Genomic DNA, 15,258 nt, shown 5'->3' with positions numbered 1-15,258 from the left:
ACTGCTACAACAAAAAAATGATTCGATCTGAGAAAGCGTGAGACCGCGAATCTCCGTTGAATATTGAGTATTTCAAGCCTTTTCACGACGAAGATGGAGTTCTTTTTGGAGATGGACGTCGCGGCAAAGGACATGGTTTCCGACTTCTGGCGTCTGGTGAAGCCAGGGATCATTTGTCCAGTCAGGTCGGCAGCCTAACCGTCGGTAAGCTTGTGTTTGGATCGCATTCTGCTCAATGTGGTGGATCACAAACAATTTTGATATCGCACAAATTGAACTCTGCATCGTGTGTACGTTATTTTATATTCAGAAAATCGCAAAGTGTCTCTGACTCTCTGTGTGGCTGTCCTATGCCACGAGAAACTCCAATCAGGCCCCTATGTCCTCTGCCTTCTTGATTGGATGTCCACTTCGTTTGAACAACGAACACAACAATCGAGGACGGCGTTGCAATGAAAAACACAGCTATACTGGAGCTGAAAAAAAGAAGAAAAACGTGCTCAGGATGAGACTCGAGTACACGCGTACTTTCCCAGCAGGTTTTATGGATGTCGCTCATAGATGCATAATTACGCATGACGGATCATACTTACCGCATAATATGGACACTCGCTGTGGTGTTACTAGTTTGTTGCCGGAGTGGTATCCAATTCCACCATTGATAACATCACCAGTGGCAAGCATCAGGTAGTGCTGTCCATTCAGTGCAATGTCCCTGCTGTCCGAGCTCATGCAGGGTAAGCTAAAGGTGCTGGTGTACACACCGTTGATCTGAGATGCGGACACGTCTGCAACTTGGCTGTCAGAGTCCACAGTAGGTGTACTCCTTCCCTGTGCCCATCTGCATGGATGTTATAGGAAACACCGAGGTGAAACAATCAATACTGGCATATGAAAGAATTGTGTGTGTGTGTGTGTGTGTGTGTGTGTGTGTGTGTGTGTGTGTGTGTGTGTGTGTGTTTGTGTATTTGTGTGTATTTGTGTGTGTGTGTGTGTGTGTTTGTGTGTGTGTGTGTGTGTTTGTGTGTGTGTGTGTATGTGTGTTTGTGTGTGTGTGTGTGTGTGTTTGTGTGTATGTGTGTGTGTGTGTGTGTGTGTGTGTGTGTGTTGTGCCAGCTAGTTCGGTTGGTGGGTACACTTATGCCTGATTGTGTTGGGTCTGTTGCCAACAGGCTCGGCTGCTTGAAGGTGTAATGTTGTACCTGTCACCTTTGTTGGTTCCAGGGTTCAGATACTTTCTATTTGAAGTATACATACCTGTTAACCATGGATTGCGTCTGGCCAGATTAACTCTTGTGTAATCAATGGTGCTAGTGAAGCTTATATCAGATCCACTCTGATTTAGCCACCCTTCACTGGGGGCAGGGGTAACTGCAGTTGGATCCCGGGACGGATACCTTGATGCCGTCAATCCTTTTTCTGCACCTTGTCCTCACCCACTTACTGAAGTGTGGTGAGCCCATAAGTGGGATCATTTTCAAGTCCACCCAGAGTTTTGGGGATTTCAGAGGGTGTCGGCCATTCAGGGGCGGTTCAATAGCCAAGTGAGTCATCTTTCCAAGATGCCTTTTGAGTCTCTCTCTCCTCTCCCGGGAAGACCCACGTGACCAGTTTTGGCAGTGAGCAACAAGTACAAGTGTGTGTGTGTGTGTGTCAGGTTGTTGCTATGGGCATTGTGGCAAGCAGTAGAAACATGGCTGGACACAGTCTGCAGAAACATCCAAACCCCAAGCAAATCATCTGCAGGGACTGGACACCAAACTTTAGTTTGGGAGGCGACTGGATGACTCACCTATCCTGGACAGTGAACTGGCCACTTCCATCAGTGAATGCGATCATCATGTCACTATTAGGCTGCAGAGAGTGAATACCAGAGCAAGAGAGAGAGAGGGGGTGGGAGAGAGAGAGAGAGTGTGGGAGAGAGGGAGAGAGAGGGAGAGAGAGAACAAGAGGAAGGAAGAGGGAAGGGAAAGAGAGGAAGAGAGAGAGGGGGGGGGAGAGAAAGAGGGATTGAAAGAGAGAGAGAGATTGAAAGAAAGAGAGAGAGAGAGCAAATTGTGCATACACAGGCAAGCGTCACCTTAGAATTCATAGCACTGGTAGCAACAGCGATGAAGAAAGTGCGATAATATGACGCACTGGGAACAGCTTTTAACCAGGACGTATAGAATCTGGAGGGCAATGGAAGACGATTATCTTCCAAAGAAAGAGATAAATCATACCATAAAGCGGTCGTTGGAGATGCCCAAACCGATCCATTTCTGGGCTGGGTCCTGGTTACTGGAAAGATCAAACCTGACACGACCAGAGGGCATCACATTCCACCGGACATTGACAAAGCCAGCGGAAAATGATCCGCTAGAGCCTGTGTGCAATGAGAGGAACGAGAAGACCAAAGCAACACCATCATCAGATCAGTCCCACACCCTGCACAGCAAACATGGCAATGGAATCCTTGGCCTGAAATGGACACTGTCCAACATACATGTCCACAGATTTTTTGCATAAATCCTGCATTCAGTCTAATGTTATTGGAAGGTATTTCTTTGATTGAACACATGCTGGTATGCATTCTCTGGAAACATGTCACCATTCTGTATGATCACTACAGGTGCCACTTCTACATCTTCGTATTCAAACTTGCATAGTGCAGCATGATAGCAGCTTATTTTGGTGCACTGCTGCTACACAATGTCAAATAAGCCCGCGGAACACGCAGCCACGGGTAGAAAGGTTCTGTTGGTAAAGTCGCGGGGAAGCGTAGAAAGAGCTCCTTTTCTGGCACGCTCTAACAGGCATGGAAGTATGGCATGATAGCACCGGTTTTCGGTGTACTGCTGTTGCATAATCGGTAGTACTGTAAATATACAAATTTTCGGCAGCTATTTAATTTCGGCTATATTCGGCACCGACCCAAAACGCCTAAATTAAAACACCGATGGAATTTTTCACAGCATCTGTCGCACTATACCATGCCCTCTACCCCACGCCGAAAATAAATCACCGCCGAAATGTCAAAAATCGTGAAGTGCCGAAATTTTGTATATTTACAGTAGTCCTCAAATATAGTACCTGCTGGAGGTGGTTGCGTTGCTGGAGGTGCTTGCGTTGCTGGAGGTGCTGGTGTTATAAAGACACACAATGAATACTATCTTAGAAGAGGGCTAGGTATAAATCCCAGACTAAAGAGGAAATGGCAGGTAGCATTAAACAAGGCGCATGTGGCCGTTGCATAGGTAAGGGCAATGTCTAGCTTTTGGTAGACAGTCATTTTCATACAGAAAAGCAGAGGGGGAAGGAGGGCAATAATGAGTAGCAGGAAAGGGACATGATGGACAGCATTGCAATGCCCCTATGGTAGCAGGACCATACTATAAAAGGCTTTGCATCAATATTAGCAGCGTTATGACACCAGAATTTCACCTAAGGCTTGAGTTGGGGGGATGCCTGGATTCCTCTTCATGCACATTACACATCTAAATCTCTTCAGTCAGCATTCCCGGTTACTCAACATACCTCCTGCTGCATTTACCAAGAATCGACCAAGCACAAAACCACCTTCAGTGCGCACGGAAACGATGTGAATAGCATTGCGAAGTTGGCTGGTATCAACTGTAAACACTCTTGTGTCGGCGTCTAGTGTAGCGATCACACCATCGAGACTACTCTGGATCTGCCACGGGCCTTGATCAGGTAGTTGCGGAGGTATTTGAATCACATCACCATGTCCCAGTAGATTTGGGTTCACTGAGCAAAACAGAAGGTCAAAGATCAGTAGCAAGAGGTAATAATGACTTTGGGGCCAAAGCAGCGTTACCACAAGTTCTGGAATATCCAGCACCTACATTTTACTTCTACTATGAAAACAGGCAGGCATAGTGGGATGGTCTAAGACCATGATTGAGAAACAGAGGGTACCAGGTTCAAGTCCTGCTTGGAAGCGGAAGGAATTTTTCCAGCCGTGCTGCGACCCACAGTTAATTGGGAACTCGTGGCCTGGCACGAGGGTAACATGGATGCAGCTAATGGGATTTCGGTCTTTGACCACTTGGTGGTGGGTCTGATCTACTCACCTCCCACCGTTTAGGCGCTGCATCTGCGCCTTTGATCCTAGAGGGTGGTGGCGTTCCCACGGCGGATGCGGAAAACTCGGCTTCCAGCCGAGTCTCACGCGAACCGTGAAATTTATTATATTATTTATTATGAAAATTTAGATAGACGATAAGCAGCGGTAACAAGCAGCAGTTTCACACGACGATCGTTTCGCCGTATAGATAAAGACGGCTCATCAGGTGTGCAGGAATGGACTCGGATGGAGAGCCAAGGTTTAATTTTTTTATTTTTTTATTAACTGGTTTGAGGGATTGAGACAAACGGGAAAAGTCTGAAGAAAAAATTGACTGTCACCACCAGGACATTTTTTAATTTTTTATTATTGTTATTATTATAAGCTTGTTCGCGTTGACATCACCAAGCAAGCTTGGCTAGTCTTCGCATAAGCCAAATGAACAAAAGAAATGAGGAACGAGCGAGGCCAATGAGGTGAACACACGTGTGCAACTGCAGAATAGGCAAAAGGAATATACATGTAATAAAACAGTCCTAAAAACGCACGAAATGTCAACTATTTACTTCAAAAAATATAACTGGAAGCGGATGAATACAGGAATCATGACAGCTGACGGTACATAGTGGCAAAGCGACATAACACCAGTATACTGTACATGATAGTACAATTCATTTATTTATACTGGCAATAAATCCAATCACCGCACATTACATACCGTCGGGTAGCTCCGCTGGAGCCTGAGGGGCTTGTGTTGCTGGAGGGGCTTGTGTTGCTGGAGGGGCTTGTGTTGCTGGAAGGGCTTGTGTTGCTGGAAGGGCTTGTGTTGCTGGAGGGGCTTGTGTTGCTGGTGGTGCCGGTGTTGCAGCTAAGTAGTTCGGTAAAAATGGACAACAGTTTTAAGACAGGAAAGTGGTTAGTATAGAAAGTTAGAACCCCTGACCAATCCTGAGAGGGAAAGATTGTTTTAAATCCCAACACAGTCCATTCTGTAATCATACCTACCTTGGACGTTTGCTTGGAAGCGTGCGAGCACAAGGCCATTTCCAGTTCTCACTGAGATCACATGACTGCCAGGTGATAGTTTGCCGAAGTCAAACGTGTAGCTCCTTGCAGATGCATCCAGTGTTTCGATAGTGCCATCACGGTTACTGTGAATCTGCCAACCTCCTTGACCAGCAGGTGAAGCTGGCAGTGAAAGACTTTGACCAGTGCGCAGTGGCGTCGGGTTAATTGCTGCAACAAAAACAAATTGGCAAGCATACTAGTATACCCATGAGGGCTTCTCTTGGCTTCTATGCAAAATCTGCTATGTTGCAGTAGTCGGCAGAACAGAAATCGCGCAATTACAAATCCTGGAAGTGAGATAATGGAGGAGCATTCAACTCATGCTAGACTCGTAGTTGTGATAAAAACGAAAGGTCTACAATATTGTGCACAACCACTAGCGGGACCAACCTGCACAACATCACATGTTTCTCCAGTTAGATCTGATCATCTACCCTAGTACTGATGATGTCACTAAAATATTGCAGCTAATCTTTAGTATACCATCCCTGCCACTACCTTACCCACTTCTTGTCGAGTACCAAAAGCGAATCGTGGGATGGTGACGAGTCCACTAGCAGATGAAATGTCCACATCATACCCAGTGCCAGGCTGTAATCCAGTGATGGAAACACTTCCAGCATCTACTGGAACTCTTTTCTGTTCAATAAACTGACCAGCTGATGACACATTGATGATCCAGGTATTGACTCCATCCAGTGCTGGCAGTAGTAGCCTCACAGAGGAACTGGTTGTGTCTGTTACTTCAACTTGGACAACTAGATGAACACAAAGTTAGAGAACATTTTTGTTCAATGTCTTGGCCACACACACACACGCACGCAAGCACCCCCCCCCCCTCCCCATTACACACACACACACTGCTAAATAGCAAGAATACCAGTGTTATGCTCCAGGAGCAAAATTATACTTTGGATTTGCATATCAGTTTAAAGCAATTTTGGTCGAAGTGATAGGCTACAGTCTGTTAGAAGCTGCATAATACTTTCAAAGGTTGATCAGGTGGTAAGAGGACCAGTCGAGGATTTCGAAAAATTCTTTATTAGTTTGAAGAAGCAGACTGCTTGCTCTAGATGCTCACTTACATGTAGGCCTGGGTGGAATCACCTGTGTTGGGGGTTGTGGCGGCACTGCTGTTGATTCGTCTGCAACACATGCCAGAGACAGACAGAGAGACAAAGACAGTTGTAAAGCACATGGAAAGAGGGAGGGAGAGAAAGAAAGAAAGCAATAGGTAGTCAAGGAGGCAAGGAGGTTGCGGACAAGAGAGATTCACAGATAAAATTATAGGTAAATAGAGATTGATTGGTTGGTTTGTTGGTAGATTCAATGGCTGACACATAGAAAAGAAGGGGAGGAGACGATTGGGAGGAGCCCCAACGCAGTTCATTCTGTAATCATACCTACCTTGGACGTTTGCTTGGAAGCGTGCAAGCACAAGGCCATTTCCAGTTCTCACTGAGATCACATGACTGCCAGGTGATAGTTTTCCGAAGTCAAACGTGTAGCTCCTTGCAGATGCATCCAATGTTTCGATAGTGCCATCACGGTTACTGTGAATCTGCCAACCTCCTTGACCAGCAGGTGCAGCTGGCAGTGAAAGACTTTGACCAGTGCGCAGTGGCGTCGGGTTAATTGCTGCAACAAAAACAAATTGGCAAGCATACTAGTATACCCATGAGGGCTTCTCTTGGCTTCTATGCAAAATCTGCTATGTTGGAGTAGTCGGCAGAACAGAAATCGCGCAAATACAAATCCTGGAAGTGAGATAATGGAGGAGCATTCAACTCATGCTAGACTCGTAGCTGTGATAAAAACGAAAGGTCTAGAATATTGTGCACAACCACTAGCGGGACCAGCCTGCACAACATCACATGTCTCTCCAGTTAGATCTGGTCATCTACCCTAGTACTGATGATGTCACTAAAAGATTCCAGCTAATCTTTAGTATACCATCCCTGCCACTACCTTACCCACTTCTTGTCGAGTACCAAAAGCGAATCGTGGGATGGTGACGAGTCCACTAGCAGATGAAATGTCCACATCATACCCAGTGCCAGGCTGTAATCCAGTGATGGAAACACTTCCAGCATCTACTGGAACTCTTTTCTGTTCAATAAACTGACCACTAGATGACACATTGAGGACCCAGGTATTGACTCCACCAAGTGCTGGCAGTAGTAGCCTCACAGAGGAACTGGTTGTGTCTGTTACTTCAACTTGGACAACTAGATGAACACAAAGTTAAAGAACATTTTGTTCAATGTCTTGGCCACACACACCCACACACCCACACCTGCATGCCAGCACCCCCCCCCCCCCCCCCCACACACACACACTGCTAAACAGCAAGAATACCAGTGTTATGCTCCAGGAGCAAAATTATACTTTGGATTTGCATATCAGTTGAAAGCAATTTTGATCGAAGTGATAGGCTACAGTCTGTTAGAAGCTGCATAATACTTTCAAAGGTTGATCAGGTGGTAAGAGGACCAGTCGAGGATTTCGAAACATTCGCTATTAGTTTGAAGACGCAGACTGCTTGCTCTAGATGCTCACTTACATGTAGGCCTGGGTGGAATCACCTGTGTTGGGGGTTGTGGCGGCACTGCTGTTGATTCGTCTGCAACACATGGCAGAGACATACAGAGAGACAAAGACAGTTGTAAAGCACATGGAAAGAGGGAGGGAGAGAAAGAAAGAAAGCAAAAGGCAGTCAAGGAGGCAAGGAGGTTGCGGACAAGAGAGATTCAGAGATAAAATTATAGGTAAATAGGACGATTGGGAGGAGCCCCCAACACAGTTCATTCTGTAATCATACCTACCTTGGACGTTTGCTTGGAAGCGTGCAAGCACAAGGCCATTTCCAGTTCTCACTGAGATCACATGACTGCCAGGTGATAGTTTGCTGAAGTCAAACGTGTAGCTCCTTGCAGATGCATCCAGTGTTTCGATAGTGCCATCACGATCACTGTGTATCTGCCAACCTCCTTGACCAGCAGGTGCAGCTGGCAGTGAAAGGCGTTGACCAGTGCGCAGTGGCGTCGGGTTAATTGCTGCAACAAAAACAAATTGGCAAGCATACTAGTATACCCATGAGGGCTTCTCTTGGCTTCTATGCAAAATCTGCTATGTTGCAGTAGTCGGCAGAACAGAAATCGCGCAATTACAAATCCTGGAAGTGAGATAATGGAGGAGCATTCAACAACTCATGCTAGACTCGTAGTTGTGATAACAACCAAAGGTCTACAATATTGTGCACAACCACTAGCGGGACCAACCTGCAAAACATCACATGTTTCTCCAGTTAGATCTGATCATCTACCCTAGTACTGATGATGTCACTAAAATATTGCAGCTAATCTTTAGTATACCATCCCTGCCACTACCTTACCCACTTCTTGTCGAGTACCAAAAGCGAATCGTGGGATGGTGACGAGTCCACTAGCAGATGAAATGTCCACATCATACCCAGTGCCAGGCTGTAATCCAGTGATGGAAACACTTCCAGAATCTACTGGAACTCTTTTCTGTTCAATAAACTGACCAGCTGATGACACATTGATGATCCAGGTATTGACTCCATCCAGTGCTGGCAGTAGTAGCCTCACAGAGGAACTGGTTGTGTCTGTTACTTCAACTTGGACAACTAGATGAACACAAAGTTAGAGAACATTTTTGTTCAATGTCTTGGCCACACACAAACACGCACGCACACACGCACGCACGCAAGCACCCCCATCCCCCCCCCCCCCACACACACTGCTAAACAGCAAGAAAACCATTGTTATGCTCCAGGAGTAAAATTATATTTTGGATCTGCATATCAGTTTAAAGGAATTTTGATCGAAGTGATAGGTTACAGTCTGTTAGAAGCTGCATAATACTTTCAAAGGTTGATCAGGTGGTAAGAGGACCAGTCGAGGATTTCGAAACATTCGCTATTAGTTTGAAGAAGCAGACTGCTTGCTCTAGATGCTCACTTACATGTAGGCCTGGGTGGAATCACCTGTGTTGGGGGTTGTGGCGGCACTGCTGTTGATACGTCTGCAACACATGGCAGAGACAGCCAGAGAGACAAAGACAGTTGTAAAGCACATGGAAAGAGGGAGGGAGAGAAAGAAAGAAAGCAATAGGCAGTCAAGGAGGCAAGGAGGTTGCGGACAAGAGAGATTCACAGATACAATTATAGGTAAATAGAGATTGATTGGTTAGTTTGCTGGTAGATTCAATGGCTGACACATAGAAAAGAAGGGGAGGAGACGATTGGGAGGAGCCCCAACGCAGTTCATTCTGTAATCATACCTACCTTGGACGTTTGCTTGGAAGCGTGCAAGAACAAGGTCATTTCCAGTTCTCACTGAGATCACATGACTGCCAGGTGATAGTTTGCCGAAGTCAAACGTGTAGCTCCTTGCAGATGCATCCAGTGTTTCGATAGTGCCATCACGGTTACTGTGAATCTGCCAACCTCCTTGACCAGCAGGTGCAGCTGGCAGTGAAATGCGTTGACCAGTGCGCAGTGGCGTCGGGTTAATTGCTGCAACAAAAACAAATTGGCAAGCATACTAGTATACCCATGAGGGCTTCTCTTGGCTTCTATGCAAAATCTGCTATGTTGCAGTAGTCGGCAGAACAGAAATCGCGCAATTACAAATCCTGGAAGTGAGATAATGGAGGAGCATTCAACTCATGCTAGACTCGTAGTTGTGATAAAAACGAAAGGTCTACAATATTGTGCACAACCACTAGCGGGACCAACCTGCAAAACATCACATGTTTCTCCAGTTAGATCTGGTCATCTACCCTAGTACTGATGATGTCACTAAAAGATTCCAGCTAATCTTTAGTATACCATCCCTGCCACTACCTTACCCACTTCTTGTCGAGTACCAAAAGCGAATCGTGGGATGGTGACGAGTCCACTAGCAGATGAAATGTCCACATCATACCCAGTGCCAGGCTGTAATCCAGTGATGGAAACACTTCCAGCATCTACTGGAACTCTTTTCTGTTCAATAAACTGACCACTAGATGACACATTGAGGACCCAGGTATTGACTCCACCAAGTGCTGGCAGTAGTAGCCTCACAGAGGAACTGGTTGTGTCTGTTACTTCAACTTGGACAACTAGATGAACACAAAGTTAAAGAACATTTTGTTCAATGTCTTGGCCACACCCACCCACACACCCACACCTGCATGCCAGCACCCCCCCCCCCCACACACACACACACTGCTAAACAGCAAGAATACCAGTGTTATGCTACAGGAGCAAAATTATACTTTGGATTTGCATATCAGTTTAAAGGAATTTTGATCGAAGTGATAGGCTACAGTTTGAAGAAGCAGACTGCAGTCACGACCCCTATTTAAGACTGGTGACAAGAACGCATCTCGCAATTACCGTCCCATATCTTTGCTGCCAATAGCATCGAAGATCTTGGAGAAGATAGTCCACAAACGCCTGTGTGACTTCTTACAAACCCATTCACTTTTGCCCGCCAATCAGTTTGCGTACCGGCCACAACACTCCACGGAAGATGCCTTGACCTTGGCCATGGACCGCTATCTGTCGTCAGCAGACCACCAGCTACATACTGGCGCAGTACTAGTGGACATGAGCAAGGCATTCGATAAAGTACGGCACCAGCTCATGATCCAAGATTTGTTTGCTTTGGGTGTATCTTCGACTGTTTTGCGTTGGTTTGCGAGCTACTTCACGGACCGTCGACAGAGAGTAGTTCTGGCGAGTGGGCAGTGCTCGGGCCTAACTGCATGCGAGTGTGGAGTCCCTCAGGGTAGTGTACTGGGTCCTTTGCTGTTTTCACTATATACCATGGACGTCCATAGCGTCACCAGCCCAGCACACTCCCAGCTGTTTGCGGATGACATCCTTCTCGACACGGCAAGCAGATCCGTAGCAACCCTAAATCAAGTCTTATCAGTTGCTGTGTCAAACTTGGCTGACTACCTACACGGGAAAGGCCTGGTTTTAAACCCTGACAAGACGCAGGTCTTAGCCATTGAGGCATCACGCCGTAGTACCCTGGAACTCAACGTTAACTGCAACGGGACGCCTCTCACCCAGACCACCACTGCTCGCTTTCTGGGCCTACAGATCGATTCCTGTCTTCGGTGGGACGCGCAGGTCTCCAGCATAGTACGTAAAACTTCCCAGAAGCTAACCACCCTGAGAACCATCCGCCCGTCGCTATCTGAACGCCAGTCGCTCCTCTTCTATTCTGCCCTTATACTTCCTGACATGCTTTATGGATCAAACGCGTTCTTCTCTGCCCTCACGGCTCAGCAGCGGCACCAGCTCACTGTCCTCGACAAGCGATGTGTTCGCTGCGTAGCCAATCTGCCCTTCCCGTCCCATACCACTCCTATATACACTCGCCTTTCCCTGACCCCTGTAATTGAACGTGCCAAATGCAAACTCCGTTTCCTTATGCACCGTGTCCACACCAGCAGCATCAGCCCTCTTCTGAAAGATAGAGTAGCCCTCCAACCTCCCAGTAACACCCGTGGCAATGACAATTGCAAATACGTTGTTCCGCTAACTCGGCGAACATCTGGCGACAGCCGACCATTGGTTTCCGCCGTGAAGCTTTGGAACACCCTGCCACAGGAACTCACGTCCGCTCGTCGTCCAACCCCGTTTAAAAGATTGCTGAAAGTGTTTTTCTACGGTTAATATGGCCGAATAGCACCTCCCTCTGGCATAGGTCCTCATCTCCCTATTTCTCCCTGATTGTTACTTCGTTCGAACTTGACTTGTAATTACCGGTACAAATACTTCCTTTTGACTGTTTTCTCATTTTCGCAAGTGAAGCTTTACCGAGCTACACTTTTATTCTATCGCCATCATAATATTGGGCATCAATGCCCGTTTGGTTTGCGATGTAAAATAAAACTTCAAACAAATCAAACAAACTGCTTGCTCTAGATGCTCACTTACATGTAGGCCTGGGTGGAATCACCTGTGTTGGGGGTTGTGGCGGCACTGCTGTTGATTCGTCTGCAACACATGGCAGAGACAGACAGAGAGACAAAGACAGTTGTAAAAGCACATGGAAAGAGGGAGGGAGAGAAAGAAAGAAAGCAATAGGAAGTGAAGGAGGTTGCGGGAAAAGAGAGATTCAGAGATAATATTATAGGTTAATATAGATTGATAGATTGGTTTGTTGGTAGATTCAATGGATGACGTATAGAAAAGAAAGGGGAGGAGACGAGAGGGAGGAACAGGAGAAGGATAACAAAAGACATATGATAGACAACATTGAGATTTCCCTATAGAAACTAAAATGGGAACATCATGTTCTGAACAAAACCACTTCTAGAATTTCACAAGCCTGGGTTCACGATGCCTTGATTCCTCTTCTTGCAAGCTCAGTCATATCCAAATCTCTTTAAGCACCATTCTATTTCACAACATACCTCCTGCATTTACCAAGAACCGACTAAGGACAAGACCACCTTCAGTGCGCAAGGACATGATGTGATTGCCCTTAGAGAGTTGGCTGGTGTCCAGTCTAAACACTCTTGTGTTGGCGCCTAGTGTAGCGATCACACCATCGAGACTACTATGGATCTGCCATCTGCCTTGAAAAGGTATTTGTGAAGGTATGGGAATCACATCACCATCTCCCAGGGGATTTGGGTTCACTGAGCAAAAAAAAAACAGAATGACAAAGATCAATAGCAAAGGCAATAATCAGTTTGAGACCAAAGCAGCTTTGCCACAAGCTCTGGAATATTAAGCACCGATTTTTTTGATGCTGGCAATAACTTCAATCACGGTACATCACATACCGTCGGGTAGCTCCACCTGAGGGGCTTGTGTTGTTGGAAGGGCTTGTGTTGCTGGTGGTGCCGGTGTTGCAGCTAAGTATTTCAATAAAAAAGGTGCAGCATTGAAGACAGGTAATGGGTTAGTACGAGTATAGACATTCAACACAATGTGGAGAGTGGAAGACTTTTTTCGATTCCCAATATAGTCCACTCTGTAATCATACCTACCTTGGACATTTGCTTGGAAGCGTCCAAGCACAAGGCCATCTCCAGTTTTCACTGAGATAACATGACTGCCAGGTGATAGTTTGCTGAAGTCAAACGTGTAGCTCCTTGCAGATGCATCCAGTGTATCGATAGTGCCATCACGATCACTGTAAATTTGCCAACCTTGACCAGCAGGTGCAGCTGGCAGTGAAAGACGTTGACCAGTGCGTAGTGGCGTCGGGTTAATTGCTGAAACAAAAAAAAAGTCGCCAAGAAAGCATAATAACAATGGAGGCCTCTTCGTGATTTCATGTAAGTTTAAAGATTGTGTCGGTGTGCTGTGAGGGTCACTTGAGATTGTAAAATGTTCGACTTGGCAAATCAGTAACAGTACTATCATTGCACTGCTTCAATAGAAGAGACTTTCTATGCTAAGTGACAACAAGGGAAGCCAATTAATGACCTGGCACACTCATATATACCAGGCTTTCTACCCAGCTCTTATGACCAAGGGCAGAGAGTACCGGACAAATGCATAGGAACAAAGCACAAAACTATCTTTCCTTAACGGTCAGTTTTGTGTAAAAAAAAATAACCCCGCATAATGGTGTCTCTTATGTATACCTGTAGATACTATGGAAACAGCTGTAAAACTCTGCATTGGGTAACCCGTGCAATTCTTAGTTTGCCACATTTGAGGCCGGCTAGCAGCCTGCCTAGCTGATTAGCAGTATATGACCTGGTCCTTGCACGTCATTGACCAACTTCTCTAGTGCACGGCAAATTTTGCCGACGTGTGGTCGCTGCTTGCAGTACCGTTAGGTGTGTGACACTCGACTCACTAAGTCGCTTACCAACTTGCGCTTGAGTGGTGAAGTTGAAGCTAGGCAGACCCACCTGACCACTGTCAGCAGCATAGCTTAGAGTATAGCCTGTTTCTGATTCCAGTCCAGTCACCAACACACTTCCAGCATCCACAGCAACCATCTCGTCATAAGCGACATTGCCCTGGTCTGATTGCTTTGTTATTCTGATGTTCCACAGACCAACTCCAGATACATTTGGAACTAGTACCCTGGCAGAGGAACTCGTTACATCAGTTACTCCGATTTGAACAGCTGTTTGAAAAATAGAAAACAAGAGGCACTCGTTTATCCTCCAAAAAAACTTAATATAGAAATGCTTTGCTTTACGGAAACGTATTTCATTGCGAAGAGCTGCGCTTCGGTCCTCTGAGCTGTGCTGATGAGCTCTAACAGAGCGAAACAGTTGCTGTCCACAAACTTGAGTATTATGCTTCCTAGCGTCAGCAATGTCGTCGGGTTGAGCACTCTTACCTTAGCGCGAACCCTTGCCGCTCGCCTTGTGCAACGCTCACTGCTCTTGGAGCATTTCGAGCACTCTTGGCGGGGTTTGCAGCTCTTTATAAAAATGCTTTGCTTTACGGAAACGTATTTCATTGCGAAGAGCTGCGCTTCGGTCCTCTGAGCTGTGCTGATGAGCTCTAACAGAGCGAAACAGTTGCTGTCCACAAACTTGAGTATTATGCTTCCTAGCGTCAGCAATGTCGTCGGGTTGAGCACTCTTACCTTAGCGCGAACCCTTGCCGCTCGCCTTGTGCAACGCTCACTGCTCTTGGAGCATTTCGAGCACTCTTGGCGGGGTTTGCAGCTCTTTATAAAAATGCTTTGCTTTACGGAAACGTATTTCATTGCGAAGAGCTGCGCTTCGGTCCTCTGAGCTGTGCTGATGAGCTCTAACAGAGCGAAACAGTTGCTGTCCACAGACTTGAGTATTATGCTCCCTAGCGTCAGCAATGTCGTCAGGTTGAGCACTCTTACCTTAGCGCGAACCCTTGCCGCTCGCCTTGTGCAACGCTCACTGCTCTTGGAGCATTTCGAGCACTCTTGGCGGGGTTTGCAGCTCTTTATAAAAATGCTTTGCTTTACGGAAACGTATTTTATTGCGAAGAGCTGCGCTTCGGTCCTCTGAGCTGTGCTGATGAGCTCTAACAGAGCGAAACAGTTGCTGTCCACAGACTTGAGTAATATAGAAATGATGACAAATTTGCCACTGGAGTCCACCGTCCATCACTTTTTGTCTGATGATGGGTTCAATTC

The 15,258-nt window shown here is 46.3% G+C and overlaps 1 protein-coding gene across 12 annotated transcripts in view; it reads right to left on the bottom strand.

Moving 5' to 3' along the window:
* The window catches only part of LOC135817235 (uncharacterized), a 138,040-nt gene that overhangs the window by 9,901 nt on the left and 112,881 nt on the right, over positions 1-15,258 (bottom strand). For 6 of the 12 annotated variants that reach the window (XM_065330415.1, XM_065330365.1, XM_065330398.1 and 3 more), the window contains 22 exons: positions 13,993-14,256; positions 13,160-13,387; positions 12,953-13,024; positions 12,578-12,805; positions 12,099-12,158; positions 10,010-10,264; positions 9,444-9,674; positions 9,122-9,181; positions 8,529-8,783; positions 7,960-8,190; positions 7,698-7,757; positions 7,108-7,362; positions 6,542-6,772; positions 6,220-6,279; positions 5,638-5,892; positions 5,072-5,302; positions 4,785-4,934; positions 3,517-3,747; positions 3,073-3,120; positions 2,223-2,365; positions 1,793-1,854; positions 594-841 (listed from right to left, as the gene is read on the bottom strand). In XM_065330415.1, coding sequence (XP_065186487.1) covers positions 594-841; positions 1,793-1,854; positions 2,223-2,365; positions 3,073-3,120; positions 3,517-3,747; positions 4,785-4,934; positions 5,072-5,302; positions 5,638-5,892; positions 6,220-6,279; positions 6,542-6,772; positions 7,108-7,362; positions 7,698-7,757; positions 7,960-8,190; positions 8,529-8,783; positions 9,122-9,181; positions 9,444-9,674; positions 10,010-10,264; positions 12,099-12,158; positions 12,578-12,805; positions 12,953-13,024; positions 13,160-13,387; positions 13,993-14,256 — 3,858 coding nt within the window. The remainder of the gene's footprint in view (positions 1-593; positions 842-1,792; positions 1,855-2,222; positions 2,366-3,072; positions 3,121-3,516; positions 3,748-4,784; positions 4,935-5,071; positions 5,303-5,637; positions 5,893-6,219; positions 6,280-6,541; positions 6,773-7,107; positions 7,363-7,697; positions 7,758-7,959; positions 8,191-8,528; positions 8,784-9,121; positions 9,182-9,443; positions 9,675-10,009; positions 10,265-12,098; positions 12,159-12,577; positions 12,806-12,952; positions 13,025-13,159; positions 13,388-13,992; positions 14,257-15,258) is intronic. The other 6 variants (XM_065330372.1, XM_065330406.1, XM_065330421.1 and 3 more) reach the window with 6 other exon arrangements.

This window comes from Sycon ciliatum, chromosome 1, assembly GCF_964019385.1.
Source record: "Sycon ciliatum chromosome 1, ocSycCili1.1, whole genome shotgun sequence".
NCBI lineage: Eukaryota > Metazoa > Porifera > Calcarea > Leucosolenida > Sycettidae > Sycon > Sycon ciliatum.
This window is presented reverse-complemented; position numbering and strand designations above follow the sequence as displayed.